Source organism: Equus caballus, chromosome 18 (genome assembly GCF_041296265.1).
Source record: "Equus caballus isolate H_3958 breed thoroughbred chromosome 18, TB-T2T, whole genome shotgun sequence".
Taxonomy (NCBI): Eukaryota; Metazoa; Chordata; class Mammalia; order Perissodactyla; family Equidae; genus Equus; species Equus caballus.
The window spans coordinates 41,175,803-41,199,763 of NC_091701.1; the positions used below are offsets into that span (position 1 = coordinate 41,175,803).

Genomic DNA, 23,961 nt, shown 5'->3' on the forward strand with positions numbered 1-23,961 from the left:
TCAATAATTCAAAAAGATATATTCACCTCTATGTTCACTGCAGCACTATTCACAATAGCTAAGTTATGGAAGCAACCCAAGTGCCCATCAACCCAGCAATGGATAAAGATGTGGTGTATATATATATAATGGAATACTACTCAGTCATAAAAAAAGACAAAATTATCCCATTTTCAACAACATGGGTGGACCTTGAGGGTATTATGCTAGGTGAAGTAAGTCAGACAGAGAAAGACAACTATTGTATGATTTCACTCATATGTGGAAGATAAACAAACACGTAGATAAGGAGAACAGATTGGTGGTTACCAGAGGAGAAGGGAGTGAAATGAGGGCGAAAGGGGTAAAAGGGCATATATGTATGGTAACACGTAAAAACTGGAATGTTGAACAGTAAGTCTTCTATAAGAGAATATAGGCAGTACACTCTTTGACATCAGTATCAAAAGGATCTTTTCCGACACCATAACTCCTCAGATGAGGGAAACAATAGAAAGAATAAACAAATGGGACTTCATCAGACTAAAGAGCTTCTTCAAGGCAAGGGAAAATAGGATTGAAACAAAAAAAACAACCCACTAGTTGGGAAAAAATATTTACAAGTTATATATCCGACAAAGGGTTAATCTCCATAATATATAAAGAACTCACACAGCTCAACAACAGAAAATAAAACAACCCGATCAAAAGATGGGCAAGGGACATGAACAGACATTTCTCCAAAGAAGATATACAGATGGCCAATAGACACATGAAAAGATGCTCATCATCACCAAACATCAGGGAAATGCAAATCAAAAGTACACTAAGATATCACCTTCCACCTGTTAGAATGGCAAAAATAACCAAAACAAAAAGTGACAAATGTTGGAGAGGTTATAGAGAAAAAGGAACCCTGAAACACTGTTGATAGGAATGCAAACTGGTGCAGCCACTATGGAGATTTCTCAAAAAATTAAAAATAGAAATACCATATGACCCAGCCATCCCACTACTGGGTATCTATCCAAAGAACTTGAAATCAGCAATTCCAAAAGTCCCGTGCACCCCTATGTTCATCGCAGCACTATTTACAATAGCCAAGACGTGTAAGCAACCTAAGTGCCCATCAACTGACGATTGGATAAAGAAGATATGGTATATATATACAATGGAATACTACTCAGCCACAAAAAAAGGATAAAATCATCCCATTCACAACAACATGGATGGACCTTGAGGGAATTATGTTAAGTGAAATAAGCCAGACAGAGAAAGATGAACTCGGTATGACTCCACTCATAGGTGGAAGTTAAACATATAGACAAAGAGAACTGATTGGTGGTTACCACGGGAAAGGGGGAGTGGAGGGAGGGCACAAAGGGTGAAGTGGTGCACCTATAACATGACTAACAATAATGTACAACTGAAATTTCACAAACAGACAAGAAAGCATAAACCAATAGAAACTATCATAATTTTAATAAAAAGTTAAAAAAAAAAAGAAAACTAGACTGTTGGTGGGGCTGGCCTCGTGGCCTAGTGATTAAGTTCAGCATGCTCCGCTTTGGTGGCCTGGGTTCAGTTCCAGGGCACAGACCTACACCACTCATCAGTGGCCATGCTACGGTGGTGATCCATAGAAAACAGGGGAAGACTGGCACAGCTTTTAGCTTAGGGCGAATCTTCCTCAAGCAAAAAGAAGAAGATTGGCAACACATGTTAGCTCAGGGCAAATCTTCCTCAGCAAAACAAAACAAAATAAAAAACTGGACTGTTGGTGATAAACACGATGCAGTCTATAGAGAAACTGAAATACAGTGATGTATACCTGAAATTTACACAATGTTGTAAGCCAATATGACCTCAATAAAATATTTGAAAAAATTAAGCCCTAAAAAACCCCACAAAACTTAATGGACTTGAAAGCAATGAAACAATCACTTTCCCCAGAAAAGCCTTCCCACAAATTTAGACAAAACCATATGCAAAAAATTTTAAAAGTACTAAATTAATATCTTCTAAAAAGTAAATTAAAATATAATTTTTAAAGTACAGAGTTCTTAGCTTTAAAGAGAATATTCAAACTACAACTACAAAATCAACAGCCCCCACTAACATTTATATATGCTGTGCAAAAGCTAAGAATTACAAACAAATATAAGCTAAATATTTAAAGCATGGCACCATTCTCATACCATTTATGATGACATAATAGAGAAAAATGTAAGATTTCTTCTATATTGTCCATGATACAAATGGCTGAATTGCTGTCAAGAGTGGCTAAACTTCCATGGTGAAAAACTTAGATTGGACTCTGAGATAGGGAACAGGGTTACTTAAGAAACTAAGGTGAACATGACATAGTCTACAGAGAAATCAAAATGTAATGATGTACACTTGAAATTTATATAATGTTATAAACCAATGTTAACTCAATAAAAAAGAAAGAAATTAGTATGCTATGTGTATAGTTTTTTAAAAATTATTATGATGTACAAAAGTATTGATGAGGTGTTTTTAAATAACTGAAGTATATTCAAAGGCCATAGCAAACTGTTGAGTAAAGAAAACAAGAATAGTGGAAAAAAGAAATTAAGATAATTCCTAGGCAGGCTGGTAGTGTATGTAACATGTACCATATGATGCAAAGCCAGTTAAGTGTATTGGGTGATTCTGGAGGAAACAGAGTTACCATTCCTTATAATTGAATAGGTAAGTGACAGAAATGCAGAATAGTATTAATACATGAAAAAGATTCAAAAAGGAGCTAAACAATGTTTAGTTTTCTGAATAGTTTATAGTTCTGAATAGTTTAGTTTCCAAAATAGAAAATCCAGAAATAAATCCAGGATAAATTTGAAAATTCAGTGTATGACAAACATTCATTCTAATCACAAAGAACTGATTATTTAAGAAATACTACTGACACGAGTGGTTATCCATTGGGAAGAAAATAATATTGGATCCTAGCATCTTACTCTATTTACAAAAATTAATTAGATTTAATTAAACACAATCTAGAAAATCTAGGATACTACATGATACAATCCGAGGATAGGTAAAACCTTTTAAGCTAAGCTAGAAATCCAAAAGTTATAAAAGAAATCCAAGACATGTTTTACTATATGAATGTATCTATGGCAAAAGATACTAAATAGCAAGTCAACAGACAGATGATAGAGTTGAAAGAATATTGTGAAGGCAGGATAAAGTGGTAATATCTATCACAAATAGACAAGAAAGCATAAACAACCAATAGAAATATTGATTTAGAGAAAAGGTACTTTTGATCGAAAAAAGTATGATGAAGATGCATTTTGAAATTTGATACTGTTTTATAAAATAAATGGTAAAAAAAATCCCTCTATAGGGGTCGGCCCCATGGCTGAGTGGTTAAGTTCGCTCACTCCACTGCAGCGGCCCAGGGTTTCGCCAGTTCAAATCCTGGGCAAGGACATGGCACCACTCATCAAGCCATGCTGAGGTGGCATCCCACATGACACAACTAGAAGGACCCATAACTAAGAATATACAACTATGTACTGGGGAGCTTTGGGGAGAAAAAGGAAGAAAAAAAAATCTCTCTATATATGAGTATTTCTGTATGTGTGTTACATATAACTCTTTTTTTTTTTTTCTCTTTTTTTTGGTGAGGAAAATCGACCCTGAGCTAACATTTATTGACTATCTTCCTCTATTTTTTTTCTCCCCAAAGCCCCAGTACATAGTTGTATATCCTAGTTGTAAGTTCTTTAGTTCTTCTGTGTGGGAAGCAGCCACAGCGTGGCTCGACAAGTGGTGTGTAAGGCCATGCCTGGGATCTGAACCTGTGAACCCTGGGCCGCTGGAGCGTGTGAACCTAACCACTATGCTACTGGACCAGCCCAATAACTATTCTTTTTTTTTATTTATTAAGATTATGATAGTTTACAACCTTGTGAAATTTCAGTTGTACATTATTGTTAGTCATGTTGTAGGTACACCACTTCACCCTTCGTGCCCTCCCCCCACCCCCCCTTTCCCCTGGTAACCACTAATCAGTTCTCTTTGCCTATATGTTAACTTCCACCTATGAGTGGAGTCATACAGTAATCGTCTTTCTCTGTCTGGCTTATTTCACTTAACATAATACCCTCAAGGTCCATCCATGTTGTTGTGAATGGGACAATTTTGTCCCTTTTTATGGCTGAGTAGTATTCCATTGTACATATATATACCATATCTTCTTTATCCAATCAGTTGCTGGGCACTTGAATAACTATTCTTTTAATATTGTACAAACACACAAAAAAAATGCAGGATACTTACTAATTTTACAAGGATAATTGCAGAGTAGTAGATAGAGGCGGGAAAGCCAAATTAAAAAGGAAAAGAAAAGGGAAAAAAAAAGAAAAAGCAGAAAAAAGAAAAGACCTATACTAAAATTGCTAGTATGTATGATATAATCACATACATACATTGTTATAAAATTGTACACATATGTGGACATGAAAAAAAATTAAGATAAAAAGGGGGTTGCAACCAAACTTCCTGAAGGAATATCCAAGGAATTTATATCAGTATTTGGATGCTCTTGGGCTTGCAGTCTCATAAAATGTAGTCTGAAGTGGCCATGCAGGCAGAGCACAGTCCTTGATTATTTTCATTTGAAAGACGTGTGTGCGCGTTTAGCTTGACTATTTTAAGGGAACATGGGTCAGTTCAATCTGGTTTTACAGTTTACTCCAGAAATCAGGAAACTTTCTGTAAAGAATCAAATAGTAAATACTTTAGGCTTTGTTGGCCATACTGTCTCCGTCACGGAGAGTGAAAGGTGCTTCACATATGGATTCCAACTGCCCCCAAAATTGGGAATTGTTCCTAACCAGGACAGACATTCTGGAGTAACTATATGAGGAGGAATGATGTTCCTAGAAGCAGTGAAATCTAGACCAAAACTTTAATTGTAAAAAAGGGTTTCTCAGGAAGGGTTTCAAGATCGTATTCTCTTTACTTGTTTTTATATCCTTTTAACTACTGACTTTGGGGACTGAAAATTATTGCTGCTAATCCAGCAGAAGCTAACCAACAGAATGTCTTGGATATTCATTTATTAAATGTGGCACCTTCCAATTAAACTTGATGAGGGGAAAATTAAAATTCACAAAATCACTAAATCAAGGGTATATATTATTTTTAACATGAAAAGAATTCTTTACATCAAAGATTTAAAATAAAGGATCTTTAAGCTATGTATTCCTTAGAAGGAAGAGTCCTCAACCTATAGACTATTTTTAAATAATAATAAATATTATATATCTAAAGTCACTCATAAGTTTAAATAGTAGATCCTCAAGTTGGTTGATGCTATGAGGTCCCCTTCTCTGGGGATTAATTAGATTCCCATTTGAGAAGAAACTGACATCCTTTGTTTTCAACTCAGGGACCTCCCTGTAAGCACACTTATCTCATCCCAAGTATTACCTCCTGTTCCTCCAAAGTTTAAGAAATAACCTACTTTTGAAAATGATTTGATTTATAAAAAGCAAATACAACCACACCTTTTCAAGATCACACCATTTAATGCAAAGTAAAGAATATCTGTAAGATTGTCCTTGCCATCGAGAAACATCTTAGAAAGTTAGGTTGTGGGATGATAAAAAGTGGGGAAAACAGAAACTTTGAAATTCACTATCTGACAGAGAATTCTAAGCTATCAAGTAGTTGAAGAAATACTTAAGCATAAGAGTAAAGGGCTCTTATGACCGGAGTCAAATGACAGACAAATTATAATAATAGTAACTAAGACCTTAATTGAGAGAAGTTGAGTTCAAAAAGGGAAATTAATGTGAGTGGTGTGGGCAAGTGGTGAACTAAGATATTTGGATAAGAAAAGGTGTGTCAGAGTTGGTCATAAAGATAAAAAGTTCAGCAAAGGAAGGTCAAGTGGGGGAACTCTGTGCAAAAAAGGCAACCATGGAACCTAGATTGGTCAGAACAGTTCCAATTTCAAATATGTTGCCTGTCAAATCATTTTGTCCTGATTTTTCATTCAGAAAATACAGTCACTATTGTACCTATTTGTACTTACAATTCCTAACAAGTCGTCTTTAACGTAGGAAAATCTCACTAATTATTTATTGATAATGTTAATTATCTAGAAACTCAAATCAGAGACAGTACATTAAAAAACAATAACCATTCTTAAAGAATAAAAACATACTTATCAGTGGTCTTTACATGTTTACTAGCATCAATAAGAAACTAGAGTCTGGAAGGTTTGTTTACATAGGAAACTGGTGCCACACTCACCTCTGATGATACCATCAGTGCTGGCTGAAGATGAAGCCACAATCTGCCAAAATCTGAACCATCCCTTTCAGGTTTAGTTCTGTAGAGAAGTTACCGCTACCAAGTCTGACCGCCATAACTCAGGAAAATGGTGTAGTCATTCCTCTTAGTGTGGAATACACTTCAGAACAGGATGTTCAGGGGATCTATGTAATATTAAGCCCCAGAAAAACAATGTTAGCAGTGGTTTAGACATAGAATGTAATAGCTAACAATTATGGAATGCTTACTATGTTCCAGCAACTTTAATCCTTTCCACAACACTATCAGGGACAGCTAAGGTTACTAACCCCATTGTACAGGAAACCTAGGCTTGGCAAGATTAAGGAATTACTCAAGACCAGAAAGGTAGTAAAAAGTAGGGCTGGGACTTGAACCCATGCAGGCTGGTGCTTCAGGGTGTGTCTATCCATAGCCACAATGCTACAGGTATACACAAACAGGCTGGGAAAAAATTATTTTTATAAGAAGGACAAATTAATTTCCTTAAAAGTAGTCTGTGTTCACTTTATCCCATACCAGATGCTTAATCTTCAACTCACATCCTAAAAAGTTAGACTGGCATTTGTGCCAACTTTAAATAACAATAATCGAACTTTAAATCCTTAAAATTTGTAATGTTTTACAAAACTGAAGCACAGTCTGTTAGTATCCAAGACAGTGAAATGAGGATGATAGTGATAGCACATTCCCTTCAAATGAGATGACAAAGAGATACATATAAAGCTCATACTTCATTTATTGGAATTATTTGGAGCCAACGAATTGCTTTAAACAACCTAATAAAATACGTCACTTTAAAAATCAAGTGCCATCAGTACGCTTCCAAGTTTCAATTACGTATCTTTACCGCTAAAGAACTTTTATGTTTGATATATTATTCAAAGTCCACATATCACCTAAATCCACATAAATTGTGGCTTTTTCCTCTAACCCACTGCCTTTTATTAGTACTGATTTACAGCTTAGTTTACCACATTTACAGGTTTTTGAAAGTTTCGTCTAATTTTCACCAGACCGTTTTCCTCCCTCTTTCTAAATGGATGAATTTTTACAGCAAAAATCTGTAGCTACACTATTAAAGATTAGTATCAAGATTATGAAAGATATGACTGTAAAAGTACACCATCACCAAGACCGAATTACAAGAAACGAACGGTCCCGGACAAATTGGCTCCAACCCTCAGAGAGGGCTTTGCAGACATCAAACAGGGCGGGCAGGGAGGGGGAAGAGGAGAGGTCGGGAAAGGCAGTGCTTGATTCAAGTCAATAAACATTCACTGCGCCACTTACCAAGCGCCAAAAAAAGAAAAGAAAAAAAAAAAGAGCTAGGCAGTATTTCGAGCAGTGGGCCCCGCAGGTTTGCCGGAGGGGGCAAGAGCAGGTGGCGGGGACTCGGGTGCCGGGGAGCGGCAGGGCTGGCTCAGAGCCCCTCGTCACCGAGGCGAGGGCGGCCAACCAGGGCCGGGCCTCTAGCGCCCGGCTCCCGGCGCCCGCACGCTCGCCGGCCCAGCCGCCAGCCCGCCGGCCGACCAGCCGCAGCCGCTTACCGGTGGCACCTCGCAGCCTCCCCGAGGGCAGCCCTTCAACGGTTGCCGCAATCAGAGCACCACCCGGCGGCGGGGTACGTCGAGCCCGCCCGCAGCTCTCGGGTCGCCGCAGCGCCGCCACTCTCGCGAGAAGCCGGCCGAGTCTGCGAAACTGGGGGAGGAGGAGAAGGGAGGGGCATTTAACGTTGGCGGCTGGTTCTGCGCCGGATCCAGGAGAGGGGTGGGCGCCATTGTGCTTCGCTGCCGACTGCTCTGCCTCACTGAGAGGCCTAGAACTCGGAGGAGGTAGCCGGCGGTGTGGTCGCTGCGAGCGGGACGCGCCCTGTTCAATGCCATCTCGGGAGCAGGGGTAATAAGCTGCGAAGCTCGGGTTTCTGCCTCTCGGGGTGGTGGTTCTGGTGAAGGCCGCGGGTGGGGGAGGGGAGGACACGAAGCGCCCGCCTGGGTCCTTCCTCTCTAGCTGGGGTGGAGGAGCTTGATCCGGGACCGCGGCTTCGAAGGGGCAGCCGGGGGCAGGCCCGCTCTGCCGGTGGCCTTTCGTCCCGTGGCGGAGTTTGTGATGGGTGGAGGGGACGGATTGCGCTTCTTCCTTATAGACGGGGGGATGGGTGAGGGCAAGGGGCTTGAGCCCTGTGTGGCCTTTGGCGGCCTCCTCTTCGACGGGGTGAGGAGGGTCCTCCGGAGCCCTGCGGGCCTGGAGGGTCACGAGTGTGGTATTTAGAGAGCGCGGTGTTGAAGGCGGGGAGAGTTAGGGCTCTGCCAACCCGGCCTCGAATCGAAGAGACTTGGCCAGCCCTTTAGATGGGGTGAAGATTTGCTCATTGATCCTTCCGGTTCTTGAATATCGTGATACTTGGGAGTCCTTTTGTATTGTAGTGAATTGTTCTTCAAATTGAAATAGGTGATATGTATAAAAAACGGACCTGTTGGCATAAGAAGTAAAAATACGGAAGGCACCAGTAGTAGCATACTCCCTCATTTTGATGAAACTGCGTAGTAAAGATGAACGTGTACACACACCAAAAAATCCTACACTATTAATACTTTTTTCCTACGTACGGATGTAAATATTAATATATAGGGACAGTCTCTGTCTTGGTAATAAATTCGTCGCGACTAATCTCGTTGGCACTTAAGAGTAAATGTGCCAACTGAAATTGAATTTAGTAACATTTCTTTTCGATCTTGTGGGACTTTTTAGGTATTTTAGGTATTTTTCTTTTTTCATTGTTTTACATTTTCCACTTTTCTTACTCCTATCTATCCATTTCTGTTTAGAACTAAGAGGTAGGTTAAAGACAAATTTTTGGTGTAAAAATCGAACAGTATATTGTTAAGGCAGACACAGTGTAACCAGATTTTTTTCGTGAGATAAAATTTTGTTTCAGGAATGGACTTTCATTCACAGTTCTACAGCATTTTGTGCAACAAGTGGTGTATGAAGATTAAAGTCAGAAGATTTGGGTGTAAGTCTGGATTTTGCCATAATTATTTAACCTCTTCAGATTTCCTTAGAAAAACAGGTTAATTCCTAGGGTTGAGGTGAGGATTAAATTAGATGAGGTTGTGAGAAGCAGTCAACACGTTGGGGGACATAATACTTGCAGAATGAATTTTTAATGGATGTAAACAATTGGAATTGGTGCGTAAAGTCCCATTGTTTATATTCACGCATTCCAATTGTTTATATTCATGCATTCTGATCAGAATAACCCTAAAATTTTACTCAGCCTGTAGTATGTCCCCCACAGTGGCTGACTGCTGGTTCTCACACACAATAGTGTATATAAGTTCTATACTACAAGTATTTTTAGATAAGAACTTTTTACAGCTCTTCTTTTACCCTAAATTATACCACGGATGTTAGCAAGGTCAGAATGCAAAGTCTTGGGTTTTTTCCAAAGTTGCATGCTGGGTCATATGTCTTGAGTAAGTGTGATTAAAAATTCCTACTTATTTAAGTACAAGTGATTTCTCTTTCTGCCACATTGGCAGGAGAGCCTATTTTCCCAGATAAAGCACAAAGATGCCCCTGTATAGATACACACATATATTCTACGTGCAGGTGTCAGATAATCAGCTTGGACATAAAAAGTCATCCTTGGCGCTCCAATTTTTAATCAGCTCCATATATCCATTTAACACAACTCTTCATCTGGTATGTGTTCAAGAGTTACCCACATTTTATATTTTGGGAAAATAATTTTAATAGTGCAAAATTATCAAACATTGTAGAACATTGTACATTGCAAAAATGTTTTACATCATTTGGTAATTTTTTGTTGTATTCTGGCTACTAGATTAGGACTTCACATTGCAAGAATTCTTGACACAGCATCTGCCCTCCACAACTCACAATTTAGCCGTCCAACTAGTGTAAACAACTACTGCTGTTACCTTAATACATGTGTATAGTAGTACCATGGACGCACAGAGGAGTGTTTTATCTTGAGGGAAGTTTTACAGGAAGTATTGTTTAAGCTGAGAAGTGAAGGATGACTAGGAGTTTGATAAGGAAACTGCAAAGTCATAGTATCATGGTTTGTTTGAGGAATGGACAATTTGTTCCCCATAGCTGAAACAGTTGAATGGAAGGTTACAGCATGACATGAAAGACCTTTTGTACTGTTTTGGAAAGTTAGTGCTCTGTGCTGTTGGGAATGGAGAGCTATTGTGTCCCTAAGTGAAATAAAAATCATTTTTAGATTGTCTTTGCTGATACATCCTTCTGTTACTATGGGTAATTAAATGCCAGTAAAGAACAGTGGGAAATGCATTGGTGAAATGCACAGGCTTGCATCAAACCTCATTTTTAACCAACAAATTAAACTTCAGAACTAATGAACCTTTCAATTGTTAAATAACTGAATCAACAACTTATCACATTAGGATAATTACAATTTAAAGTAAGGTTTTGGATTCCTCAGATCTACTTGAATTCACTAAAGCAAAATTCTATTACAGCAAAATAATTTATCTTCTCATTATTCATTATTTTGCAAAACTTCTATCTGTAATACAGTTGCTAATCATAACATGAGCCCAAAAGAGGGGGATAACATTATAATTTGAGAGTGGCTGGGGTTTAATTTTCATTGATCTTAATTTTTAACTTTTCTACTCTATTCTGAAGTTATATAGTCAAGCTGGTTTTTCTTGCTCTCGAATATATTTCTCTGTGGCTCTACCGGTTAGACTAGATAAGTTGAACATCTGGTTTTAAAATCACTTACCTCTCTACACCCACTTTTGTCAACAGCTTTAGAAGAGGGCAGATTTTGAACCTTCAAAGCTAGTTCTCATCTTTCCTTTCCTTATTGTACTTTAGTGTAATGTGTTTGAGAAACTCACTTTCCAGAAAAAACTCTAAAATGATCTCCACTTACTGAATGAACATTGAAACTTCAAAGGAGAACAGATTATTTTATGAAGTACTCTATTGTAGACTTAATATCATAGTCATGTTTTCTCATGGAGATGTTAAACTTTTTTCTGGTTATTATTTTTCAAGACCTGGGTAGATCTTTATTTCTTAAATATTTGTCAGCTAAAAATCAAGAGGCTTTTTTTTAGAAGACCCATAAAGTTCTGTGTTTTTAAAGCACTTTCCTCATGTAACCACCCTTAGTTTCCATGTCTCTGTGTTCACTAGGATTATTAAAACACTAGGATTTCCCATTAAGAAAAGAAATTTTCCCCCAGAAGCAGATTTTTTTAAACAAAAAGATAAACCAAATAGACGTAAATAATGGAATTGTAACTGCATTTGTATTTCTGGAAGGCTATTGGCTATTGAAATACATTGGTATTTTGTGTGATCTCTTTGGCCTTCGTTGCATGAATTTATTGCATGGTAATGTTGTGCTTTTGTTAATTCAGTAACTGCAACTTCCCTGGTGTTTAAGACACATTCTAGGTTAGACCGTGAAATAGAATCAAATTTTTCATAGAAACCAGGTACATAATGATAATTGTAAGAAAGTAAGTTAGGATAAGTTATGAAGCCCTACTGTATTACTGCATACAAACTGCCTGAAAACCTAGTGGATTGAAACTGTTTACTAATATTTTACAGTTCTGTGTGCCTCTTGGACAGTTCTGCTGGTTTTGCCTGGGTTCACTCATGTACCAGCATTCAGCTGAAGGATTTCTCAGGCTGGAAGGTCTAAGATGACAACACTCACATGTCTGGCAGTTGGTGTTAAGCAACATTTAGGCTTTGCTCCATATTGTCCTTTATGACATGGGAGTCTCAAGACAGCGTTCCAAGAACGTGCAAGTGGAAACTATGAGACTTCTTACAGCCTTGCAAATCGTATAATGTCATTTACACTGTATTCTCTTAGTCAAAGTCTCACAAGGCTAGCCCACATTCAAGGGATGGGAGAATAAGATTCCACCTCTTTAGTGGCCGGCCCTGTGGCTGGGTGGTTAATTCGTGTGCTCCACTTCAGCGGCCCAGGGTTTCGCTGGTTCAGATCCTGGGTATGGACATGGCACCGCTCATCAGGCCATGTTGAGGCAATATCCCACATGCTGCAAGTAGAAGGACCCACAACTAAAATATACAGCTATGTACTGGGGGAATTTGGGGAGAAAAAGCCAAAAAAAAAAAAAACAGATTCCACTTCTTTAGTGCACACCAGCAACATCACAATGCGAAGGTGTGTGCTTACTTGAATGGGAGGGATTTGTAGCCATAGTTTGTCATTTACCACAAGTTGCTTAAGAGCATTATAAGAACAGGCATCCTTAAAGATGTCATGATTGGGGTTTGCTTTAAAATAGAGGATGGTAAAACAAACAAGAAGATAGGTCAGATGTTGATAATTGTTGAAGACTTGATTGATACATAGAGATTCATTATTATCTCTACTTTTTGTGTATGTTTGACATTTTTCATAGTAAAAAAAATTTTTAAGGCATACTCAGGTAATCTAAATTCCGTTTTGTGAAGTGATTTTAACCTTCTCGTCCACTTAGTATTTACTAAAATAATACTTAATTGTTTAATATTTATTACTTCCTTTTGGTATGTAGGTACTAAGAAGGGTAAACTAGCAGTACTGCAATTTAGGAAGTGAATTATTTTTAGGAGTTACTTATAAATTTTATTGTAATATGAGTTATAAAAACGTCTTTTTATTTGCAGATAACGGTTTCCCTTGATTATCAAAGTAAGACAAAGTACATTAAAGAAATTTCAGAAAACTGAGTCTAAAGAAGAGAACAAAACCCAAACAGAGACATAGTAAAATGTTAATAGTGGCTATTTTTTCCAGTTTTTTATATAGAGTTGTATATGTAAGGTATATAAGTTTCTTTACCCTGCAGCAATTGTTTTCCTGTACATAAATATGAATGACTTTTAAAAAAGTCTTTTTTATTACATGTTAAAGACAAATTTCAAATAATGAAAAGCCAGAGTGTCTACTAAGCTGTTTGTATCAAAATCTCTTAACACTGATGGTATTGCTTAATAATAGCTAGTATTTACTGAATACATACTGTGTGCCAGCAAAGCCCACAGTATACCTGGTACTGTTATTATCCCCATTTTGTTAAGTGAAGAAATTAAGCCTTAGAGGGATTAAGCTTAGAGTCACACCAAGTAAGGGACAGGCTTCAAAGCTTGTTTGCACTGTTAACTATCGTATTTTTACAGATGGTGAGAAATTGGCTCATCCTAAAAATTGGGCAATGCTTAATTTATCTTGCCTAGCCTTAGTTTCCTGTTTTGCAAGGATTACCTGTATTAATGAATATATTGAAAATGAGCAAACAGTCTTAGTTGTGGGCTGTACTGTTTGTTAATATGGATGGAGCTGGGGCCTTTTTGTTTGTCTGGTTATTTGGTTTATGACTACTATGTGACTCTTAACAGATCCTGTTAACAAGATTGTTGCAGTAATGGGACATAGTGATCTTCAGAGTGGTGGGAGAGGATGCATGTTATTTGAAAGACTCTTTATAAGCAGAATCAACGAAAAACCTTTGAGCATTACACTGGTATTTCTCTGATCTTAAGAATTAACAGCTTTCCAAATTTGGTAAACCAAAAATCTAAGCCCTACTTGGTAGGCAACTTGTGGTAATGCTCAGAGAAAGCTTTACTCTTAAATAAGGTAATAGGTAGAACTGCTTTGTTCCAGGCATTTTCCTATATTGCCTGAAGTTTTTCAGTTTACTTTTTCATAGTGCCCCAGATTCTACTAATTAGACATAAACAGTGGAGGGAGGCACTAAGGCTGACCAGATAGGAGGTACAGTACAAGCAGAAGGCATGGAGGTAGCACATATATGGGGAAAAGTAAATAGATTAGTGTAAGTGATTGAAAATCTCTCAGCCCAAACAGTTCTCCTGTGTTTTCAAATATATTTCCAGCAAGCTTCTTTACCTCTTCTGGGCACTTCAGACTACTCATTCTTTACAACCAGTTTATCTTGGTGTGCTTCCTTGTCCTCCACTCCTGACTCCCTGCAAAAAAAGAAAAGAAAAATGTTTGTTCTTCATCAGTAGTTTGAATAATCCCTCCCTTCCCGCCACCCCCCAATTATTGGGTAAATTCTTTTCCACTTGAGATGTATTGAATTTGCTTTCTGTTCATTTACTTTGGGCTTTCACTAATTTGTCTTGGAACCACCTTGTCTCTTCCTAATAACTTGTCCTTAATACTGATTTAGTTTGGGGGGTTTTTTGTTTGTTTTTAGCTGATGTTGTTTGAAAATCTCTAGCAGCTCCTAAGCCTGAGTCTATAGCAGTGGTTTGTTCCTCATGGTTCCACAAAGGTAGTAAAATTAATAGTGACTTTCAGTATTGTAAGAAATGCAGGAAGCTATATATGAATCTATTATTATAGGCTAGGCAAAACTAGATAAGGTTTTTTTGGACTGCTAATTGTTTCATCTTTGAAAGCTCTAATTGTTTTCGGGAACATAATTTCTGGGGTCCTGAGGGAGAACAAAAGTACACAAATTACTGGTAGTAAAAAGCTTCAAAACTGTTGCCTTATTAAAGTAAAAAACTCCTGAGTAGAGGACACAAGATTGACTTTACAATCTGGGTATAATCTACTTTATGTATTTATTTCCTTCAGATTCCTTTTGTTTCCTCTTTCCCCTTCCATGCCTTCAATTTCACGCCTCATACATTATTTTCTATTTTCCAGGTCTTCCTCTTTTCATGATTTTATTCTTCAGAGGTCAATTCAAATGTTCCCTCTTCCCAAGTCTTTCTCATCTTGGCTCCCAATTCGATGCTCCCATAACATTTTTGGTTTTGTTTTTTTTTAAGTATAATGATTTTCAGCAATCTGGTATGAGTATCTAATGTAGCAATTAGTATAATTGCTAATTATTCTGGTTGATAATTGTTGGGCTTCTTGACTCTGATCCTTCATCTGTTTTGAAAAACTTTCAACCACTATCTCTTCAAATTTTTCTCTGTCCTAGTTCTTTCCTTCTGTAATGTCAATTAAATGTACAATAAACTTTCTTACTCTTCCCTCAGTGTCTCTTAAATCCTCTCTTCTGTATTTACCATCAGCTGGTTTTCCATACTTCATTCTGGGTAATTTCTTCTGGCCTGTTTTGCAGTTCCCTAGTTTTTCAATTTTGCCTAGTCTACTGTTAAATGCATCAGTTTCCTAACATTGGGGCCGTCTCTTCATCTGGTTTTGTTGACTCTTTTATCTCTTGGCAATGGGTTGATTTTTTTTCCCTCTTGTATTTTTATCTTGTAATTTTTGATTGAATGTCAAAGATTATAAATAAAATAACAGTAGAGACTGAGATAAATAATATTTTTACCTGGATATGGACATATTCCACTTCTGTCAGACTGTTAGTATGGTGGGTTGCATTGGTTTAGTCTGTAGTTGAGCTGGGTTTGAGCTTTATTGTTGCTTTATTTACCTTCAAAGTATTCCAGTCGTGGACTGCCACTGCACAGTGCTTAGTATGAGGCCTGGGGTGCCAGAGGATTTTTTTCAGTATTCTTTCACCAGCCTCAAATTTCCTGAAGGCCCAGCACATCTTCACCACAGAGGGGTGTCTTTCAGGCTGTTGTAACTCCCTCAGCAGTAGACATGGTGCAGGGGGTGGGGGGAGGGCGGGGGGTGGGGGGTGTACTTAGTTCTGTGCATCCTTCTCCAGTCTTAGGCAGGCTCTGTGTGCCTGATCATCAGAGGTGAGGTTGACCCAAGATTTCCTGCCTTCTCCCTGTCTTCTAGAGTCCAGAGTGCAGGCAGATACCCTGCCGGTCCCCTTCACCCTCCCCCCTACCCCAGCAGCTGATCTCTGCCTTGTATTAGTGCAGAGTCCTTGCTGAAAGTGGATTCCCTTCAAACAGCCGATCCCACCTTATACTCATGCAGGGTCTGAAGCATGGATGAACTGTTTCAGGTTCTCCTTCTCTTTTAGACATAGGCAGGCCCTACTTGGTCACACTACAGAGAGTGAGATTCTTTCAAATCTCTTGTCTGTCCTCATTTTTTTCTTAGGCACGCTCAGTGGAGGCCCATGGAAAGACTCACCTTGTGTTGGGGCTCCCAGAGTTTCTGAACTGTCACACTAGCAAATATTTGGCCTTTAGGAATTTAGGAATTTGGTACATTTTAGCTGTTACTTCTTATCAGCTTTCATGGTGGCCACCTTTGTCCCATCTCTCCTTGTGAAAGGGCTTGCTATTCTTTGCAGTTCATTTCATCTGGTTGCCTTGCAACCTCAGCTCTGATGGACTCAAGAAAAGTGAATTTTAGATTATCTGGCTTACTCTTGTTATGTTAGAGTAGGAGTGATGTTCTCTTGTGGCTTTCTATATACTAAGCAGATATGGAACACTTCCCCCCAATTTTATTTGATTTATTTTGCTTTAAAACATTCAAGCAGAGAAAAGTTGGGAGAACAGTAAGATTAATATGTGTATAACTTGACATATATTTAGTAGTCGCTAATTTGCCATATTTGCTTTATATCTATATAGATTATATGTCTTTACATATATTTGTTTCCTTAAATATGTGTTCTTATTTCAGAACCGTTTAAAACTAAGTTGCAGACATCATGACACTTTACTAAAATTCAGTTCATATTCAGACTTTCTGTTGTTTTTTGAATCAGGATTCAACCAAAGTTCATGCATTGGATTTGATTTTGTTTCTTTAGTCTCCAACTAGAACTAGAAAAGCACTTCCATGTTTTTTCTTTGTGACATTGACTTTTAGAAGAGTCCAGGCTAATTATCCTACAGAATGTCTTCCATTTTGGATGTGTCTTGTTCTTATGGTGTCATTTACATTTAATTATATTTATTGTATTTTTCTGTTTAGTCCTTTTTTCAGGGGCTGTCCTTTTTTCAGTGTCCTCTTACCTGCACACATTTTTCAGGCTTCTCTTTATTTAAACATTTTAAACATAGTTATTTTATATAATCTCTCTGTGAAATACTTGATTTGATGTTTTTGTTAGTCTATCTTTTCTCTTGTCTTTTGTGTCTCAAGGACCTTGTTTGTGGTGCCTTGTTTCGTTGTATGCTTAGTTATCAACCTGCTTATTATACTTGAGAAATTGTTTGTAGAAGTTATCTGAAGCCTAGCATGAAGGCTCATTCCTCCAGCAAGATTTGTGTTTGCTTCTGCCAGGTTCTTGGTGGCTTACTAGACTGGCACCGTCTTAAACCAAATTCACTGTTTGAACTTATAATTACCATCTAGGGAACATCAGTCTTAGCTGCAAATCTGCACAATAACTCATTTGCTTCTGTTTTAATTCTTACCCTGTCGTGGCCCTTTGGAGTCCCGCTGATTGTGATGAGGTGGCTTGTTAGATTCCTCACCTTGTACATGTCTTGGGCTTTGATTTTCTTGCATGAGACAGGCAAATGAAAATTCAGATTTTCTGGAATTCACAAATGCCATCAGGGCAGAAGTGGCTTTTGCACTCTCATATCTCTTGGATTCCCATTTTCCCATCATTATTGACCTAGTAATTCCTTATTACCTTATCACCCTTCATTTGTATTTTATCTAACGTTTTTCATTGTTTTGGGGGAAGAATTGGTTTGAATAATCTGCAGAACTGAATATTCTGTCCCACAGTATTTTGTGTATCTGCTATTATACTTGTATTATATTTATTTTATTTTCATTCATAACCCCACCCCTGAAATATGGATTCAGGAGATAGGTTTTATTATTATGTTCCTAGAGTTTAGTACCCTGCCTGGTATATTACTCAATAACTAACTTTAATTTCTTTATTGGGGGGGGGGGCGGTGGGGAAAGAGTAACTAACTTAAAAGTTGAACTGGAACGGGGTGGCCTGGTGGTGCAGCAATTATGGCACTGCTTGGCAAGCCATGCTGTGGTAGGCATCCCACATATAAAGTAGAGGAAGATGGTCATGGATGTTAGCTCAGGGCCAGTCTTCCTCAGCAAAAAGAGGAAGATTGGTGGCAGATGTTACCTCAGGGCTAATCTTCCTCAAAAAACAAAAAAAGTTGAACTAGAACTAGGATTTTTTTAAGGTAGTACGTAGTTGGAAATGAAGTGGAAAAGGTAGGTTAGAATTCTGGATGCTAGACCAAAGAATTTAAACTGCCTGTTTAAGGTGGTAGAAAAATAATTGAAAGTTTGATTGGGAATTAGTGCCATCACTAGTAGAATGAAAAATAAAAGAAGAAATGTGTGGATTAATGATGAGTTCCCTTTAGACGAAGCTCTGCGTAGTATTATTAGAGACAAACTTTGTTGGTTTTCCCAGAGGAGGCCTGATATCCAAGTAAATTCTTGCTGGAAAACATTGTAAAATTCCATTTAAAATTGTCTATTTTACTATAAGTTCAGAGGTAGTTTTTCAGTTGTGTTTAACATATGACTATGAAATTTTGGTAACTTGCCGCATCAGGCACAGAATTAGTTACAGAATTGTGCATGTCAGGTAATGACTTAGAATTCCTTTTGGCTTTTTACCTGTGCTTACAGAAAGTTTAAGGTAAGATTATTTCCACAGAGTAGATTTGAATTGTGCTGTTTATAGGTAGGAAAAACTTTTTTGGTCTAAAGATCCTTAGTAGTGTTCAGCAGGCCACCAAAAACATGAACTTGCTTTAAAGAGCTCTTGAGAGAGTTTCCTAGGAAGCCCAGTGGAACGAAATTACCTACAAAAGAACAGTCAGTTTTTTTAGTAGCTAATAGGCCACGGGTTTATGAGATGGACAGACTATGTAAATTGTGGAGTTGGTATAAATACCTGTTTTCCACTCCTATTTATATCAGTCACTATTAAAATTCCTCAAGGTGGGGGACGCATTTAATATAGTAAAAGTATGACTAATTAGGTAAACAAGCAGTTACATATCAGCTCCAGAGAATCTTCACCCATCAGACTTTATTTCAGAAGTTGAAAAGTTCCTCACATATTGATCATAAGATTTTTGTGGTTTTGTGGCTCATTACCTTCTTTCTGAATTGGAAGCAAGTTCTGGAGAATGGAAAGTGTGGCCTCTTGCAGCTGTCAGTGCCTCAGCTTACTCAGTCATAGATGTGTTGTTAAGGAACATGAGGACACAGTTATGGTGGACCCATGAAGGCTAGGACTTGAGTCGGGCTCACAGAGAGTACACATTAAGTGTTATGGAAGCTTCATAGCAATGATGAGTGCTGTATGCAAATTGAGTGGCAAGGCATGGCAGACAGGTGCATATCTCTTCTGCTCCAGCTCCTCTGTCCTGTCTGACTTCACTTATAAAACACAGGTTCAAAGATGAAATTAGTAATAGTTTCGAGATGTTGGCAGCAAAGCTGTTAATCAAGCACAGGGCCCTGTGTGTCTTCATAGGTCACACACCTATGAGACCAGCCTGGTGATAAGCTTTCTGTCTTATCACCAAACAGAAAGAGAGCTCAGGGGCTGGCCCCATGGCCCAGTGGTTAAGTTCGTGCATTCCGCTTTGGCAGCCCAGGGTTTCCCCAGTTCCGATCCTGGGTGTGGACATGACAGCACTCATCAGGCCATGCTGAGGCGGCGTTCCACAGAGCACAATCAGAGGCACTTAAACAACTAGAATATGCCGCTATGTACTGGAGGGCTTTGGGGAGAAGAAGAAAAAAAAGATTGGCAACAGTTGTTAGCTCAGGTGCCAATCTTTAAAAAAAAAAGAGAGGGCTCAACTGTACAACTCTGGAATCAAATCGTAAAGAAATTTAGGTTTAAAGAAACACTGTATAGTGACAGAAGGAAACCAGGAGACCGTTATGTTGACCATTGAGGAAAGATTATACATATGAACATTTTTTGTGCTGTGCTCTTTAAGTCTTGGTTAAAAGTATTAGGCTTCAAACACCTTTTTTCTGCTAGTCTTATTCTTGCTTATACTTTTCCCTTTACAGCAGTTATAACTGTTTAAGCTATTTATTTGTGTAGTTTGTTTTCTACTAGACTACAGCTTCTTCATAGTCGCTATCTCAGTATGTTCAATGTTGTCCCCTCACCTCATCCCCTTGTTTAGTACTAATGTGCACACTAAGCATCTAAAAAAAAAAGTATTTGTTAAATGAATGAATGAACTTGAAAAGATGCCACATAGTACCTTGTAAATAGTCTAGTAGAAGTTTTTCAAGGACTGCACATTTTATTTTTTTTACTATTTTTTGTGCTTTTGACCTACAACTTATGCAACCAAATTATATAAGTTTTCTGGTAACACCTACATTGTGAAAATTCAATCAATTTGTGTAGAGGAGTTGCCAAAAATAGTTGAATACAGTATAAATTATCTCTCAGAGGACGCTGCCTCTTTGCCTTTTCCCAAGAGATTTGTTTTGCGCAGATTTCATACTAGGTTAGTTTCATTCTGCAGATAAGAATTGGGTTTAAATGTAGTCAGAGTAAACTACGAGAGGTATGATTAAGAAGCATTATTGTTAAAGAACCATCTGTAGGCCTGTTCTCTTAACAAGCATTTTGTCATCCTGTTTAAAATCCTCGGATCATATATACGGTCCCTGTTTAGTATTTTCATAACCTTCTTGATAAAATAAATATGCTACTTGCTAAATCATTTATGGGCTTTTGCATGTCAGTGTTTAAACATTAATATTCTTTCTACTAATATATACCTTCTTTAAATGTCCAGTTCATAAATCACCTCTTTTTAATAAATTTTGTATGGATGTATGTTATATAGTTTATAAAAAGCTTTGGAAAGATTTATGTTAGGTAACCATATGCTTTTATCATTCAAACCAGGCCACTTTTAAGAGACAACGGAAGCACTATTAATAATTGTCCCGGGATAATGAGCACAAATTAGGACTTTTCTGGCCATAAACTAGGACTGTTCTAGGCAAACGAGGAAATATGGTCATCCTACTTAAAAGGAAAACAGAAATCCTTTGCCCCATCCTTTACCTCATTCCCAGTCCCACTTTCCAAAGGCAGTGACCCTCAACTTTTTAGCTGTTCTAAAATTTACCTTCACATTTCTAAATGATGTGTTTATACTGTTATTTCATGTTTTTCAACATTACTTCTATTTCATTATCCATCATTGTCCTTACTTCCCCTACCCACCTCCATCCCCCAGCATGTTTGTAGCAAAATTATTGATTTAGTAGTCTGTTTACATTATTATAATTATGTAAATATTAGAGTTCACCCAAGCATAGCAGTACATCCTTTCTTGAACAATAGCTCTATTTTCCCAGATTAGAAAATTAATTTATAAATTGCTATTTGTTCTGTGTACTCAACATATTTTCCCAGTGTATCATCATCTCTGCCACATGCCAAAATAGTTTCCATAAGATGTTATTTTTTTTCTTAGAACTTTACTTCCATTATCTGTGATCTTACTCCAATCTGGATCGTTTGCTCCCTATGCTTTCTGCATTCTTTTGTTATTGTTTCCTAGATTCCATGTCTGGTTCTTTCATTCTTTACATTCCCATTTTCCTAGGACATGCTCTTCATTTAGCTTCCTATGATTTTTGTGGGGGATTTTGATTGATTGTTTTTTTAAGATCTTGCATGTCTAAAAATTTGTTCTATTCTCTACCTCAGTCGTTAGATTGAAATTCAAGTCTAAACAGTTTTCTCAGAACTATAGGCAATGCTTTATTGTTTTAAGAGTTATTAAAGTTATAATTAAGAAGCCATTCTGATTACTGTTCTTTTATGTGTGACTCACTTTTCCACTCTTGTAACTATAAGATCTTCCCTTTATTTCTCCTGTTCTGAAATTTCAGGATGATAAATTGTGATGAGTGGTCATCTTTTTTCTCTGATCCTGCTAAGTACTTTTGAACCCTTTCAACGTGGAGATTTGTGTCTTTCAATTCTAGAAAATTTCTTTTATTGCTTTGGAAATGTTCTCTCCTCTATTTTCTTCTTTCTATCTCTGTAACCATAGTTATAGTCATATGATAACTCCCTTAGACAATTCTATTTTCAAGTTAGATTTTCTACATCTGGGAGGTTTCCTCAGTTTACTCCCAATCCTTATGTTGCATTTATTTCAGTGTATCACATTTTTTAAGTGTATCGTTTTAAATTTCCACAAACTCTTTGTTATACTCTGATTGCTTTCTCCAGCATCCTGTTCTTATTTTATGAATGAATGTCTTTTGGGATAGTAGTTAGCTTCTTTCCGCACATTTTCTCTAAGTTCCTTTTTTTGTTTTTTACTTTGATGTTAGAGGCCTTCCTTGGGTACCAAGTGATCCTTGATGTTTGTCTATTAGAGGGAAGGACTAAAAAGCTAATTAGAAACTCTTGGTAACTAGTGGACCTTGCTGTTGGGTAGGATGGTCAGATGACAAGTTAGCTTTGTAATTGGGAGCATTCCAAATGTCGGTATCCAGAAATCTTATCTCTGGTGTTTTGTTTGGTGTCGTAAGAGTAAAATCCCTTTGTCTCCTGATAGCATTTTAGAAACATATCAGGAGAGTCCTTGGGTCTCAACATTGAATATATAGATTTGTTTCTTATTCGCTATGCTTACCCTGCAAAGAAAGGGGGAAAAATTGCCTGTGAGATCCTTATTCTCTGGAGAATAAATATCCTATTTTTGGAAGAGTCAAGCTAGAGGAAAAATTTGGGGTTTTACTGCTTCAGCTACAGATTTTAGTTCAACAACTTCTTTTCAATTTCAGTCATCATCCCTTTTTATGGTACCTTGCATTTCTGGGTCTTGATTCTTTCTATGGGGCAAAGGCCAAATGCTTTGCTTATAGTTCCTACCTCTTTCTTGGTGTGTAGCTTCATCCTCTCTGCTGAATTACTCTACCTCTCCTCCTACTTTTGATTTTCCAAATATATATTGAAATCTCTTGCCTTCTGTGGTTGCCTTTCCTGTCCTTTTCATAGTTATAGCTTTTGGATTCATTTACTGTCATTTTATAGGAGTTTCGGAAATAGGGCCCAAAATTAACGCATAAGAGTAACCTGTCTTGTTTAATTTGAAGTTCAGAACTGTTATTTCATGACCCTTTTTGATGAGCTTTCTTTGATTTAATCATATCCCAGTATGACTTTTACTCTAGTTTCTCATTAGCTAGATATTCTTTTTTTTTTTTTGAAGATTAGCCCTGAGCTAACTACTGCCAATCCTCCTCTTTTTGCTGAGGAAGACTGGCCCTGAGCTAACATCCATGCTCATCTTCCTCTGCTTTATACATGGGACACCTACCAAAGCATGCCTTTTTGCCAAGCAGTGCCACATCCGCACCTGTGATCCGAACCACCGAACCCCAGACTGCTGAGAAGTGGAAGGTGCGAACTTAACTGCTGTACCACTGGGCCAGCTCCAGCATTAGCTAGATATTCTTAGTTGAATAATTTTAATTGCCATTGGGCTTGTGTTATATCTTTTTTATGTTTGTTATGTATCTCCTACGGCAGTATACACCATATGTTTGTTGACGTTTTTTGCTCTCTTCATCCTTTCTTGTCATTGACTGATAGCGTGTTTTTAAGATAAATATTCTTTTGTAGTAACTTTTAAAGTAGAAAAGATGTAATTGATCCATAACTTAGTTGAGAAGTTAATGAAGTTACATGCTGAAAATAAATTAGATATTTTTAACTTAAATGCCTAAAT

The 23,961-nt window shown here is 37.6% G+C and overlaps 2 protein-coding genes across 19 annotated transcripts in view; one reads left to right on the plus strand and one right to left on the minus strand.

The window, feature by feature from the left end:
• Positions 1-17,836, minus strand: part of LOC138918631 (uncharacterized) — a 42,442-nt gene extending 24,606 nt beyond the window's left edge. Inside the window, exons 1-4 of the mRNA XM_070240743.1 lie at positions 17,638-17,836; positions 16,397-16,449; positions 7,606-8,556; positions 6,274-6,458 (exon numbers count right to left, since the gene is read on the minus strand). Of these exons, the coding sequence (XP_070096844.1) occupies positions 6,450-6,458; positions 7,606-8,556; positions 16,397-16,449; positions 17,638-17,836 (1,212 nt within the window). The 3' untranslated portion in view covers positions 6,274-6,449. The remainder of the gene's footprint in view (positions 1-6,273; positions 6,459-7,605; positions 8,557-16,396; positions 16,450-17,637) is intronic.
• Positions 7,896-23,961, plus strand: part of MARCHF7 (membrane associated ring-CH-type finger 7) — a 51,910-nt gene continuing 35,844 nt past the window's right edge. For 7 of the 18 annotated variants that reach the window (XR_011428237.1, XR_011428239.1, XR_011428238.1 and 4 more), the window contains exon 1: positions 21,628-23,633. Coding sequence is in view for 4 of the 18 variants with exons in the window: in XM_070241139.1 (XP_070097240.1) it covers positions 23,538-23,633 (96 nt within the window). In the remaining 14 variants the exon portion in view is untranslated. Of the gene's footprint in view, positions 8,212-9,250; positions 9,329-21,627; positions 23,634-23,961 lie in introns of those variants that run through there. The other 11 variants (XR_001378739.2, XR_001378740.2, XM_014732500.3 and 8 more) reach the window with 4 other exon arrangements.